The sequence below is a fragment of the Triticum dicoccoides genome, chromosome 4A (assembly GCF_002162155.2).
Source record: "Triticum dicoccoides isolate Atlit2015 ecotype Zavitan chromosome 4A, WEW_v2.0, whole genome shotgun sequence".
NCBI classification, from domain to species: Eukaryota; Viridiplantae; Streptophyta; class Magnoliopsida; order Poales; family Poaceae; genus Triticum; species Triticum dicoccoides.
Genome location: NC_041386.1, coordinates 118,076,279 through 118,091,137, shown reverse-complemented (window position 1 = coordinate 118,091,137; position 14,859 = coordinate 118,076,279). Strand labels below are relative to the sequence as shown.

Below are 14,859 nucleotides of genomic sequence, written 5' to 3'. Positions count from 1 at the left end.
TGATTTTTGTTGCATGGACCAGGAGACACCACGTTTTGGGCCATGGTGGGCCAACACGATTTGACTACTTCCTACGTGCAGCACTCGGTCGCCGTACGGACCGGTGTCCGATCAGCCCCAGGCGGCATCTGCTTTAATAAATAGCTAGGTTAAGTTAGGGTTTAGACTCGGGTTTTATTGTATTGTCTAGCCATCGCTACAATTCGCATCTACGAGACGTGTAGGACTACCGCCTTGTCAGATCCACAGTGGAACCCCAACTTTTCATCTAGTTCGTGTGCTCAGTTTATTATCCGCAATTTCAGTTGCAATTCACCTTTGTTCTTGCCGGTTCTTCGGTTGCTTGCAGGAACTTGAACCTCGTTGTTCAGGTTGATCGTGCCTACGGCAAGGTCAATAACCATTGGAGATTGGTTTAGTGATTGTCGAGGCGTATCGTCGGGTACGGTATAGCCGGATCGTCAAGGTCAAAATCCACCAAATCGATAATTATCCCCACTCTCATCGAAAGATCGGGCCGCCGTCACATCAAGTGGTATCAGTTTTCAGGTTGATCGGTGAGAGATTTACAGCTTTATTAGATTAGTTATTTTCTGTCCTATAAACCCACAAAAAAAAGCCAAAAAAAATAGATTAGTTCATCTTTTACACCTACCTTTTTCGCCTTTAGCAATTTTTGTATCTAGTATTTGTGTAGTTGAATTGTTGGTTGCATTCATCCTAGAATTAGTGCTGGTTTAGATTAGTCGGAGGGCAAATCATCTACTAGATCAATCTGTTTTTGTCCACCCACATAATCCTTGCCGCAACGCTACTTTCCAATCTGAAGAAAATTCCAAAAAAAAATTAGGCAGGTGTTGATTACGATCGCTCTCCACATTACCGCACTCAGCGTTACGCGAACGACCAGACGCACAGTTATCTCTGTCTGACGCTGTGCGTGCTTGCCATCTACCAGGTTTTGCGTTACGCGAGGCACCAGACATCTCACATGTTTTGTCTGCCACCACGCGCCACCCCAAAAATCTCCGCCGACTGACTAGTACTGGCTAATCTCAACTCCAAATCACATCTAGCTAGCTTTTATAGTCTTCTTTCCTTGCTGTAGCACTCGGCCAAGGCACTTTTGTTTCTTCTTTTGGCCAATTTGTGTACGTGCCATCTTGGGTATACTCGCTAGTAACTGGCTTGAAAACAAAAGAAAAAAAAGTGGAAAAAAGAGAAAAATAAGAAAAAGAAAAAAAAGTTAAAAGAAAAAGTTGCAAAAAATCAGGCCGGCTAGCTTCTTTTGGGCATTATTTTCCTTCCGTCCAGGACTTATTCTTTATCATCCCAGTGACACTGTCTGGACATTTGTCTTTTCTCCGTTGCTATACACTTACTTGTACTTCACTTATATCTAGCTAATTAGAGTTGTCTCAAATTTTTCATCGGTTCCCACTCACGTGACTCAGTATCTAGGCTTAGATTGTTTTCTCTCTTACTAGTCGACCGTCAGCACTAGTTAGGAGTTTGAGCAATTATTCAGCTTGCATTACTTTTTGCTTAATTGTGCCACATATTGTGAGTTGAGGAAACCTTCACCAAGCTCCACTTCCTATATCGTATCTTGTTCGGTCCCTTGGTAATCGCTATATCAATCTTTTGATCACTTTCGACATCGCCAACGGCCGACAACCACTGCAGCACGGTAAGAACTGGTAAGAGCTTGGTAATTGCTCGAGAGTTGAGAGACATTTTCCACCGCCTCACTATAGTTACTGTAGGAGAAATATACTTGTGATTTTGTTCTTGTTCCGTCCTAACCATGGCAGGTGATGAAGACAACATGAAAGCCACGGTGGCACGCCTTGAGGAGGATGTGCATGCATACACCGAGCGGTTCACATCGTTCGAGGGCGCACTTGATAAGCGTCTCAAGTCGATCGAGGATAGCAATGAGACGTTCACCCAAACACTTGCATCTATTATGAAACGTCTTGATGCCCAAGATGCCCGTCTAGGTGCCGCCTCCACTTCCGCTCCGCATCTTCCAGCCACCAACACAGGTCTGCAACGAGCTCGTCGGGTACTCCCAGGAGACCCGGGGCACCCTCTTTCATACACCGATGCCGTCAACCAGCCCCGTCCTCGCAACGCCAACTCGATAGCCGACGACATCCAAGATGACAACTATGATGGTGATTCTGAAGATCCTGATGCAGATAATGATAACAATAATCGTGATCATCGTCGACTACGCAATAATCAACAAGGTATGGGACGACACCAGCGTCCTCAGGTACGTGGCCATGACGATTCTTTGGGTAGAATTAAATTTGTCATGCCTCCTTTTGATGGGAAATATGATCCAGATGTTTATCTTGACTGGGAATTACTAGTTGATCAAAAATTTGCTTGCCATGATTTTCCTGATGATAAAAGAGTTAGGGCTGCAACTAGTAGTTTAGTGATTTTGCTTCTGTTTGGTGGAGAGCACATTGTTGTAAACATCCTAATAATATTCCTGCCACTTGGGAAGCTTTGAAATTAGTAATGCGTCACCGTTTTGTTCCTGGATATTATGAACGTGACTTGCTAAATAAACTACAACGCTTGAACCAAGGATCTAAATCTGTGGAAGACTATTATCAAGAATTGCAAATGGGCATGTTACGTTGTGGTTTAGTTGAGACTGAGGAAGCCTCTATGGCTAGGTTCTTGGGTGGATTGAATAGAGAAATTTATGACATACTTGCTTATAAAGATTATCATTCAATGACCCGTTTATTCCATCTTGCTATACATGCTGAACATGAAGTGCAGGGTCGTTCCAGACTGCGTCCTAATTTTTCTGCAGGTCGTACTTCCACATGGGCGTCGCGCACTCCTGCTGCCCCGTCCACTCGCACCTCTACAACAGCACCTGCAACCTCTCGACTGGGGCCTTCTTCATCAACTTCAGCATCACACACTTTGGCACCACTGAAAAGTACTACACAAATTCCAACAAAAAGTTCATCGTCATCGTCCGCTTCCTTCAAAAGAACAAAGGATATCCAATGCCACACTTGCAAGGGATTTGGCCATGTCATGAAGGAGTGTCCTAATAAGCGTGTATTGATCATTCGTGAAGACGGCGAGTACGACTCTGCTAGTGATTTTGATGAAGACACATATGCCTTGCTTGCTACACATGAAGACGATGACACAAGACCGGAGCAAGAGGAAGAACATGTGACCGCTGACGACGCCGATAAGTACATGAGTCTTATATCACATCGTGTACTTAGTGCTCAGATTGTCAAAGCAAAGAAGGATCAACATCACAACCTCTTCCACATCAAAGGAGTCGTCAAGGAGCGTTCCGTTCGCATAATTATTGATGGAGGGAGTTGTAACAATTTAGCAAGCATTGACATGGTGGAGAAGCTCTCCCTACCTTCGCGACAACATCCACAACCATACTACATTCAATGGTTTAATGATGGTGGAAAGGTAAAGGTAACACGCATGGTGAGAGTTCCTTTTTCTTTAGGTTCATACCATGACACTATTGATAGCGATATTGTGCCTATGCAAGCTTGTTCTATGTTACTAGGAAGGCCATGGCAATATGATAAACAATGTTTACATGATGGTAGAACTAATCAGTACACTCTCACACATAAAGGAAAGAAAATCATTCTACACCCTATGTCTCCTGAGCAAATTTTAAAAGATGATCTTGCTAGGGCTAGTAGAAACACAAATATTGAGCGTACTCAATCTGAAAATTAGAAAGTTGTTGATGAGTTAGAACAATTTAATAAGCTGCACAAATCTGATCCTAGCACATCTAAAGAAATTAAATTGAAAGGTGTATCTTTCTTAGCTACACGTGCTGAAATTTTTGAGTTAGATGCTCATACTGATGAATGTTATGCTCTTATTTGCAAAGAAGTTTTGTTTTCATTTGAGGATATGCCTTCTTCTTTGCCTCCTGTTGTCGCTAACCTTTTGCAGGAGTATCATGATGTTTTTCCAAAGGAAGTACCACCAGGGCTGCCACCTATGAGAGGAATTGAACATCAAATTGACTTGATCCCTGGCGCCTCATTACCCAACCGTGCGCCGTACCGGACTAATCCAGAGGAGACTAAGGAGATTCAGCGACAAGTTCACGAACTACTTGAAAAAGGTTACATTCGTGAATCCCTTAGTCCATGTGTTGTACCAATTTTACTTGTTCCTAAAAAAGACGGTACTTCGCGTATGTGTGTTGATTGTAGAGCCATCAATAATATTACAATTCGATATCGTCATCCTATTCCTAGATTAGATGACATGCTTGATGAACTCAGTGGCTCAGTTGTGTTTTCTAAAGTGGACTTGCGTAGTGGCTACCATCAAATTCGTATGAAACTAGGTGATGAATGGAAAACTGCTTTCAAAACTAAATTTGGTTTATATGAGTGGTTAGTTATGCCTTTCGGATTGACTAATGCACCTAGTACTTTCATGAGACTAATGAATGAAGTTTTGCGAGCTTTTATTGGACGACTTGTGGTAGTATATTTCGATGATATTTTGATTTATAGCAAGTCACTAGAGGAACACTTAGACCATTTGCGTGCTGTTTTTTCTGCTCTGCGTGATGCACGTTTATTTGGTAATATCGAGAAGTGCACTTTTTGCACGGATCGAGTCGCTTTTCTTGGCTATGTTGTGACATCGCAGGGAATTGAAGTTGATAAAGCCAAGGTTGAAGCGATCCAGAGTTGGCCGACCCCTAACTCGGTCACACAGGTACGAAGTTTTCTCGGACTTGCTGGGTTCTTCCGGCGGTTCATGAAAGATTTTAGTACCATCGCAGCGCCGCTCAACGAGCTCACAAAGAAAAATGTGCCATTTGTTTGGAGCGACGCACAAGAGGAAGCCTTCACTATTCTTAAAGATAAGCTTACACACGCCCCTTTGCTGCAATTACCTGATTTTAATAAGATGTTTGAATTAGAATGTGATGCTAGCGGCATTGGTTTAGGTGGTGTTTTATTGCAAGAAGGAAAACCAGTAGCATACTTTAGTGAAAAGCTAAGTGGGCCTAGTCTGAATTATTCAACATATGATAAAGAACTTTATGCACTAGTTCGGACTTTGGAGACATGGCAACATTATTTATGGCCTAAGGAGTTTGTCATACATTCTGATCATGAATCCCTCAAGCATATTAGAAGTCAAAGCAAACTGAATCGTAGACACGCAAAATGGGTTGAATTTATTGAATCCTTTCCTTATGTTATTAAACACAAGAAAGGGAAGGAGAATGTTATTGCCGATGCCTTGTCTAGACGCTATACTATATTATCACAACTTGACTTCAAAATTTTTGGACTTGAAACTATAAAAGAGCAATACGCTAATGATGTTGACTTTAAAGATATATTGCTCAATTGCAGAGAGGGTAGAACTTGGAACAAGTTCGTCATTAATGACGGATTTGTTTTTCGCGCTAACAAGCTATGCATCCCAGATAGCTCTATTCGTCTTTTGTTGTTACAGGAGTCGCATGGAGGAGGACTTATGGGACATTTTGGCGTCAAGAAGACAGAAGACATCCTTGCTAGTCATTTCTTTTGGCCAAAAATGAGAAGGGATGTGGAGAGATATGTTGCACGCTGCACGACATGCCAAAAAGCTAAGTCACGCTTGAACCCACATGGTTTATATATGCCTCTTCCTGTTCCTAGCACTCCTTGGGAAGATATATCTATGGACTTTGTATTAGGACTGCCTAGAACACGACGGGGGAGGGATAGTATATTTGTTGTTGTCGATAGATTCTCTAAGATGGCACATTTTATACCTTGTCATAAAAGTGACGATGCTACTTACATTGCTGATTTGTTCTTCAGAGAAGTAGTTCGTTTACATGGTGTGCCAAATACAATTGTTTCTGATCGTGACACAAAATTTCTTAGCCACTTTTGGAGGGTGTTGTGGACAAAATTGGGGACTAAGCTTTTATTTAGTACTACATGTCATCCTCAAACAGATGGTCAAACTGAAGTGGTTAATCGAACATTGTCTACTATGTTTAGGGCTGTTTTGAAAAAGAACTTAAAAATGTGGGAAGATTGCCTGCCTCATGTAGAGTTTGCTTATAATCGTTCCGTTCATTCCACCACAAAATTATGCCCTTTCGAGATTGTTTATGGATTTATACCTCGTGCGCCAATTGATTTATTACCTATTCCATCTTCGGAGAAGGTAAACCTTGATGCTAAAGAACGTGTTGAGTTAGTATTGAAAATGCATGAGATGACTAAGAAAAATATTGAACGCATGAATGCCAAGTATAAACTTGCTGGTAGTCAGGGTAGGAAAAGTATTGTGTTTGAACCAGGTGATTTAGTATGGTTACATTTGCGAAAAGACCGCTTCCTTGATTTACGAAAGTCAAAATTAATGCCTCGTGCGGATGCACCTTTTAAAGTGCTTGAAAAAATTAACGAGAATGCATATAAGCTTGATTTGCCTGCAGAATTTCGGGTTAGTCCCACATTTAATGTTGCAGATTTAAAGCCTTATTTCGGTGATGACGATGAGATGCCGTCGAGGATGACTTTGATTCAAGAAGGGGGGGATGATGAGGACATCTCTTCTATTGTTACACCCGCCGCGACTCCTACATCAGTTATTCCACCTGGTCCTATTACTAGAGCGCGAGCGAGACAAATAAATGGCCAGGTACTATCGCTCCTTTGTACATATGATTTAGCTAACGAGAATATGATATTACACTGATGTTCTGATTTAATTGTACTCAGAAACCAAGGGATCAAACAATCAATTGAAGATGAGCCTTTAAACCAAATGGAACAACACTCTTTGCGTGCATGCTCTCAACCGTCCTTGCATGCATGCACACACCGCACCATCCATCCCATCCATCGTGCATGCCATGGTACAAGAAGCAGACGCCACAAGACCCAAGCCAATTGATTTTTGTTGCATGGACCAAGAGACACCACGTTTTGGGCCATGGTGGGCCAACACGATTTGACTACTTCCTACGTGCAGCACTCGGTCGCCGTACGGACCGGTGTCCGATCAGCCCCAGGCGGCATCTGCTTTAATAAATAGCTAGGTTAAGTTAGGGTTTAGACTCGGGTTTTATTGTATTGTCTAGCCATCGCTACAATTCGCATCTACGAGACGTGTAGGACTACCGCCTTGTCAGATCCACAGTGGAACCCCAACTTTTCATCTAGTTCGTGTGCTCAGTTTATTATCCGCAATTTCAGTTGCAATTCACCTTTGTTCTTGCCGGTTCTTCGGTTGCTTGCAGGAACTTGAACCTCGTTGTTCAGGTTGATCGTGCCTACGGCAAGGTCAATAACCATCGGAGATTGGTTTAGCGATTGTCGAGGCGTATCGTCGGGTACGGTATAGCCGGATCGTCAAGGTCAAAATCCACCAAATCGATAATTATCCCCACTCTCATCGAAAGATCGGGCCGCCGTCACATCACCAAATGAATTGGCCCGCAGTGCGAAGCCGCCAAAGACGAAGATCTGTCCGGGGAGGAAGGTCTCACCCTGGACTGCATCGCTATTGATGATCGTAGGAGCCATCGGGCCTGACGGCGACGGCACAGAGGAACTCTCAATGAAAGCACCAATGTTGGTGTCAAAACCGGCGTATCTCGGATAGGGGGTCCCGAACTGTGCGTCTAGGCCGGATGGTAACAGGAGGCAAGGGCACGGAGTTTTACCCAGGTTAGGGCCCTCTCGATGGAGGTAAAACCCTACGTCCTGCTTGATTAATATTGATGATATGGGTAGTACAAGAGTAGATCTACCGCGAGATCAGAGAGGCTAAACCCTAGAAGCTAGCCTATGGTATGATTGTTGATGTGTATGTTGTCCTACGGACTAAAACGCTCTGGTTTATATAGACACCGGATAGGGTTAGGGTTACATAGAGTCGGTTACAATGGTAGGAGATCTTCATATCCGTATCGCCAAGCTTGCCTTCCACGCCAAGGAAAGTCCCTTCCGGACACGGGATGGACTCTTCAATTTTGCATCTTCATAGTCCAGGAGTCCGGCTGAAGGTATAGTTCGGCTATCCGAACACCCCCTAATCCAGGACTCCCTCACTCGCTCCAAGCTTCGTGCCATCTCCCTGGCTAATGCCCCTGCCCGCGTGTAGCCGTCATAGTGCCGCCTGACGATCACCCTGCCGCCAATAGCCAAGACCAAGGGACGAGCCCCACACCCGACGAGATGAAACGGGCGAGCCCCAATACATGAAAGAAAATCTTATACGACCTGCTCATACGCTTCATCTCAGTAGACCCCATCGACCAGATGACACGTGGTTTTGCAAATCTTAAAGCAACCACCCAGGAGTTGACCCAAATGTGATGGTTATTTGTAATTACCTCGTGGCTGCTGGTTGCACCTACCAGGAATTTTCAGTGCTATTGATGGATAATGACGATTCCAAGTAACCCAAGCACCCAACGTGTCTGCTAGTTCTGCAATCGCAAGAGAGGTCAACAGCTTATTATTTATGCATTAAGTAAACATTACAGCACTGCAAAACAATAAACCAAACATGATGTGCCACACAAACATATCAGATAAAAAAAAAGCAAGAGCAGAGAAGTTGCCGGTGAGAACCGAAACCATCCAAGGAGGCAGTCCAAAAAGACTGACATTTGATTTAAATTCGGCCTCCACATTTCCTGACTCTGGCCAACACCGCCTCCCCCAACCTCCCCAGCGGTGTCAGCCAGCGTTAGCTACCCATTTGGTGAGCTTTGGCTGAGCTACACTTAACCACCTGGGCGCCATTTCTTGCGCGCGGGCGCGCACAGCGCGAGAGCCCTCCACCCACCACAACCACCTTCTTGACCCCCTCCTAAACCCAAGCTACCGCGGCCGGTTTCCCGCTCAGATTCCTCCGGCGGCAACTTAACCGAATCCAACAAACAGCAAGAAGCCCCACGAAGACGCCAATCTCGATCCCCCCCTCGCTCGCCAACCTCATCTGATTGCGTGCTCCTCCCGGGTTGACTCCTCAAATGGAGAGCTATAAGAATGGTTACTGGTACGATCCATAGAGTCCAACCAGCTCCATCGACCTCTCTCTCCTCTTCTCTCTCTCTCGCCGCGGCAGCCACAGCGAGGTGGCCCGGCAGAGTGTGCGTAGATTCTTAGATTTATACGCGGGGAGCGCTGAGCCGAGCAAGATGTCGCGGTTCGTCGACAAGCTGCCGTTCTTCGACCGGAGGGCGTCGCCGATGGAGGAAGCCGACGATATCCCGCGCAGCGGCCTCCTCCACCTGCACGGCGGCCACCACCACTACCAGCACCACCACCAACCGCAGACCGCCTTGATGGCGCCGGAGCCGTCCCCGCCCACGACCAAGCAGTCCTCCTCCACTCTGGCGCAGCTCCTCAAGCGCGTCAACGACGCGCGCAGCGACGCCTCGTCGCCCAACTCGTCCCCGTCCCACTACACCATCGAGCTCGGAGCCTCCATGCCGGGCTCCACCGGCAGTGAGAGCGAGCACACCAGCCTCACCGGTGTCGGTGTCGGTGTCGGCGACGGCACGCTGCTGCCGTTCGTGCTCAAGTTCACCGACCTCACGTACAGCGTCAAGCAGAGGAAGAAGGGCCCCTGCCTGCCCGCGCTGCCGTTCCGCCGCGGGGACGCGGAGCCCGAGGCGCCGCGGATGAAGACGCTGCTGGATAATGTCTCCGGGGAGGCCCGGGAGGGCGAGATCATGGCGGTGCTCGGTGCCAGCGGGTCCGGCAAGAGCACGCTCATCGACGCGCTCGCCAACCGCATCAGGAAGGAGAGCCTCCACGGCTCCGTCACGCTCAACGGCGAGTCCATGGACAACAACCTGCTCAAGGTCATCTCGGCGTACGTGATGCAGGACGACCTCCTGTACCCGATGCTCACCGTGGAGGAGACGCTCATGTTCTCCGCCGAGTTCCGCCTGCCGCGCTCCCTCCCCACCAAGGAGAAGAAGAAGCGGGTGCAGGCGCTCATCGACCAGCTCGGCCTGCGCAACGCGGCCAACACCATCATCGGCGACGAGGGACACCGCGGCGTGTCGGGCGGCGAGCGCCGGCGTGTGTCCATAGGAGTGGACATCATCCACGATCCCATCGTGCTGTTCCTCGACGAGCCCACCTCCGGGCTCGACTCCACCAGCGCCTTCATGGTGGTGAAGGTGCTGCAGCGCATAGCCCAGAGCGGCAGCGTCGTGGTCATGTCCATCCACCAGCCGAGCTATCGCATCCTCGGCCTCCTCGACCGCCTCCTGTTCCTGTCCCGCGGCCAGACTGTGTACTACGGCCCTCCTGGTTCGCTGTCGTCCTTCTTCTCGGACTTCGGCAAGCCCATCCATGACAACGAGAACCCGACGGAGTTCGCGCTGGACCTCGTCAGGGAGCTCGAGACCATGCCGAACGGGGCCTGCGACCTCGTCGAGCACAACAAGTCGTGGCAGAAGCGCATGGGCCCGAAGATGAAGCACGCCGACGACGGGAACGGCGGGAAGCCATCGCTCTCTCTTCAGGAGGCCATCAGCGCCAGCATCTCTCGCGGGAAGCTCGTGTCCGGCGCGACCGACGGCAATGTCACGGTGCCCTCGCCGTCGTCCGCCCCGGCGTCCACGGTGGCCAAGTTCGCGAACCCGTTCTGGATCGAGATGGGGGTGCTGACCCGTCGCGCGTTCCTCAACACGAAGCGCACGCCGGAGATCTTCGTCATCCGCCTGGGCGCGGTGCTCATCACGGGGTTCATCCTGGCGACCATCTTCTGGCGCCTTGACGACTCGCCCAAGGGCGTGGAGGAGCGGCTGGGCTTCTTCGCCATCGCCATGTCCACCATGTTCTACACCTGCTCCGACGCGCTGCCCGTGTTCCTCAACGAGCGCTACATCTTCCTCCGCGAGACGGCGTACAACGCGTACCGGCGGTCCTCGTACGTGCTCTCCCACACCATCGTCGGCTTCCCCTCGCTCATCGTCCTCTCCCTGGCCTTCGCGGTGACCACGTTCTTCGCGGTGGGGCTGGCGGGCGGCGCCGAGGGGTTCTTCTTCTTCGTGGCGATCGTGCTGGCGTCGTTCTGGGCCGGGAGCGGGTTCGCGACGTTCCTGTCGGGCGTGGTGACCAACGTGCAGCTGGGGTTCCCCGTGGTGGTGTCGACGCTGGCCTACTTCCTGCTCTTCAGCGGCTTCTTCATCAACCGGGACAGGATCCCCAAGTACTGGCTGTGGTTCCACTACGCGTCGCTGGTCAAGTACCCGTACGAGGCGGTGATGATCAACGAGTTCAGCGACCCCGGCCGGTGCTTCGTGCGCGGGGTGCAGATGTTCGACAACACGCCGCTGTCCGTCCTGCCGCCGGCGATCAAGGTGCGGGTGCTGCGGGCCATGAGCTCCTCCCTCGGCATCAACATCGGCACGGCGACGTGCATCACCACCGGGCCGGACTTCCTCAAGCAGCAGGCCGTCACCGACCTCACCAAGTGGGACTGCCTCTGGATCACCGTCGCCTGGGGCTTCCTCTTCCGCATCCTCTTCTACATCTCGCTGCTGCTCGGGAGCAGGAACAAGAGGAGGTAGACCGCGTGATCGAGCGGATCATCTTCTTGGATCCCTCGGCTTTACTGGCGCGAGCAATGTGGGATGGGGCTGTCTCTCAGTCTTCTGTAATTTTTCTTTGTTCATTTTTTTTCGATTTTTACTTAACCGCGTGTGATTAAGATGGGGGAGCGAGATGTTTGCTGCCTGTAAATTTGTTTCTAAGCTGTAACGATATCATGGCAAGTTGAAATTTGAAACTGTAGTCCGACAATATGATTTTCCCGCCATCTTGCCTCTATATTTTTGAAACTTAAGTGCAGAGGTATCGACTTTGTTTGGGTATATGATATGATTGTGCCGTAGTGTGCTCTATGACGAAGAACGATGGGAAAGGTATTGATGTGACGCATACAAGCACACATATGTTTGGTGAGCAGAAATTCGACTTAGCAACCAAATCCTACCAACATGATGCATGGAAACACGGAACAAACACGCTTGGCAGCCCTTGGTAGTTGTAGCTACTCCGTTGCTCCTGTTGCCATATGTATGACATTCTCGGCGGATGAGATCATGAAGTTGGCACCCACAGAAACCCTAGCGCCGCCGCCTAGAGCATTGTTTCACCCCCTCTCCATTGTTGGAGGATGTTACTAGCAAATCCCGCGGGAAGGATGGTTGCAGCAGGGTTGTTCCGCTATGTTCGCGTATGGATATGCCTATTTTCTTGCTGATCGTTGGTTGTTTTCTCGCTGGCAGGGGCTGCTTGGAGTAAATGAGGCGGTGCAACTCTCTTGAACCTGAACAGATACTGCAGCAAGTGTCGGATGCCATACCCAAGCCCCTATTTCCGGGGATGATTTCTCTCCTAGATTCACCCACTTGGATGAGAGTGACTCGACGGTTAATGGGGTATAGGCACGTGTATTTTTTTGGGCTCCTGGGGTGTAGATTTCTGTGGTGATTGTAGGCTTTCGGTGAAAATTTTCTGAACATGCTTGCTGGTTCTGTGCATGTGTCTAGCAAATTCTGTTACGTGTGGGCCACCCTACCTCGTTGACCAGGCTGCGTATATTTTCTTCGATGGCTCGGTGCCGCTTAGGGCATGTACAATGGTGCTATTTTAAGAGTGCTATGTAGGATAAATGGTGAGGTGGAGGAGAGAGAACTCATAAAAAAAGGCTTGTCTTTTCTTATTTAAGATAAGACAAGAGATGATCTCTTAGCACAATTTGTCTCATCATATTTTAAGGAATAACTAGTTATTGAAGATAAGGCTAAGATATAATTCATTGTAAATATTTTTTTTTGTCATCTCTAAATTACATGCAAAATTTAAAATAAGACTGTTCTATCAATCATTGTACATGCCCTTGTCGCTCCTGATCGGTGCCGCTTTGGCCGCGTCTAATCTAGAGTACTAGATCTTTTACAGGTCAAACCGACTCTTTGTCGGGCGGTGGATTCGTGCACGCAGCTAGGTAGGGTGTGGCACGTGCATGCATGCAGCGGTGTGCGTTGGTATATGCATGATGTGATCACGTACTTTTCTCTCTATTTCTCCAAAAGAATCTAGCCAAATCATGTGCCGCCGATTCGCCGCTTTATGCGCCCATAAAAGCCTCCCGACGTGATCCCTTAAATCCCACACTCCCGACCTCCCAATCCCATCACCACCACCATCTTCTCTCCCGGTGGCCAGCCCCCGTCTTTCCTCCCCTACTTCCTCTTATCGTGTGCAGCCTCGCGAGTCTCAGCGAGTAAGACTGCCGGATACGCGGCCGGCCTTTGTGAACGTGGCCTCTGACGTTGTCTTCGCCATGATTGGCAACCCAGGCGACGTCCACGCTGTCGTCGGCTGCGTTTTGGCGGCGGACCGCCCACAAGGTGCCCGGAGTGAGGTGCGTGCAGATCATGGTGGCGGCCATGAACACCGATGGCGGACAGGCACGTAATATCCGTACGATTGCTGCTAGCGGACCACGCTGACGCCAACGATCTCCGGAAGCAAGCAGCCGGCATCGCTCTCCATCTCCCCTCCACGTGGAGCCATCAACGACAGCCTGTGAGGGGTGCGCGCGAAGGCCACAACGCGGCAGGCCTCCGTGCAGCGACGTAGCGGTGGCTCCTATACTCGCTACGGCCATCATCGTGGCCACCGCCGCAAATCCATACGCCGTGCTATACACACCCATGACCACCCCCGTCGGGTGTCGGCCGCGAGTTCTTCCGCTTTTGGCTAGGGCGGTGGAGACTATGGTACGGTGGAGGCATGGTCAACGGCAGTAGGGGTAGAGGCTGCGGTGCCGGTGGAAGAGGAGGTGGCAACGAGAGTGACGGGGTGGACTTGCTCTTCGTTTCCTGTTTCCATGGCGTGCCGTACTATGCGTGGTGCTCAGTACCCTGGCCGGCCGCTGCCATTTTGTTCTTCAGTTTGTGGAAACTCACCGTCTCCTGGCGCTGGCCATCATATACGGGTGCTCTGCCGCTTCTTCTGGTACGAGCGATCTGGCTTTTCTTGATTTCAGTTCTGGTTGGTACGATTTTGATCTTTTTTGCAGTTTTTTATTTATGTTTTGTAGAAGTGCATGCTATAGCCAATGCAACCAAAAAACCGATCTGATGGAAGAGACTATGCAGCACATTATACGTCAACACTCCCCCTCACATGTGGCTCCCTCAGGCCTAAACATGGAGCGAAAGTGGGCTGTAATATAATTGCACCAGCCGGGTCTTGAACTCAAGACCTCTTGGCTCCGATACCATGTAGAAGTGCATGCTCTAGCCAATGCAACCAAAAGACCGATCTGATGGAAGAGACTAGGCAGCACAAGTCAACACTCCCCCTCACGTGTGGCTCCCTCAGACCTAAACATGGACCGAAAGTAGGCTGCAATTTAATTGCGCCAGCCGGGTCTTAAACTCAAGACCTCTTGGTTCTGATACCATGTAGAAGTGCATGCTCTAGCCAATGCAACCAAAATACCGATCTGATGGAAGAGACTATGCAGCACATTATACGTCAACATGTTTGTTGTTCTTGCTATTTGCAGGTTGTCGGTATTCTGGGAACGGGGTCCCCAGACTTCCTGCCTGCGGCCCGCAGCGCGGTGATACGTCCATTTTGCATCATGCTTTTATATCGATATTTATTGCATTATGGGCTGTTATTACATATTATGTCATAATACTTATACCTATTCTCTCTTATTTTACAAGGTTTACATAAAAAGGGAGAATGCCGGCAGTTGGGATTTTGGGCTGGAAAAGGAGCAAATATTAGAGAC

At 48.9% G+C, this 14,859-nt stretch overlaps 1 protein-coding gene across 1 annotated transcript; it reads left to right on the top strand.

The window, feature by feature from the left end:
* Positions 1-9,090: 9,090 nt before the first annotated feature.
* LOC119285330 (ABC transporter G family member 5-like) lies at positions 9,091-11,859 on the top strand. The gene has a single exon (XM_037564573.1). It carries the CDS (start codon positions 9,221-9,223, stop codon positions 11,609-11,611), a length of 2,391 nt encoding a protein of 796 aa, XP_037420470.1. The 5' UTR covers positions 9,091-9,220; the 3' UTR covers positions 11,612-11,859.
* The last annotated feature ends 3,000 nt before the right edge of the window (positions 11,860-14,859 follow it).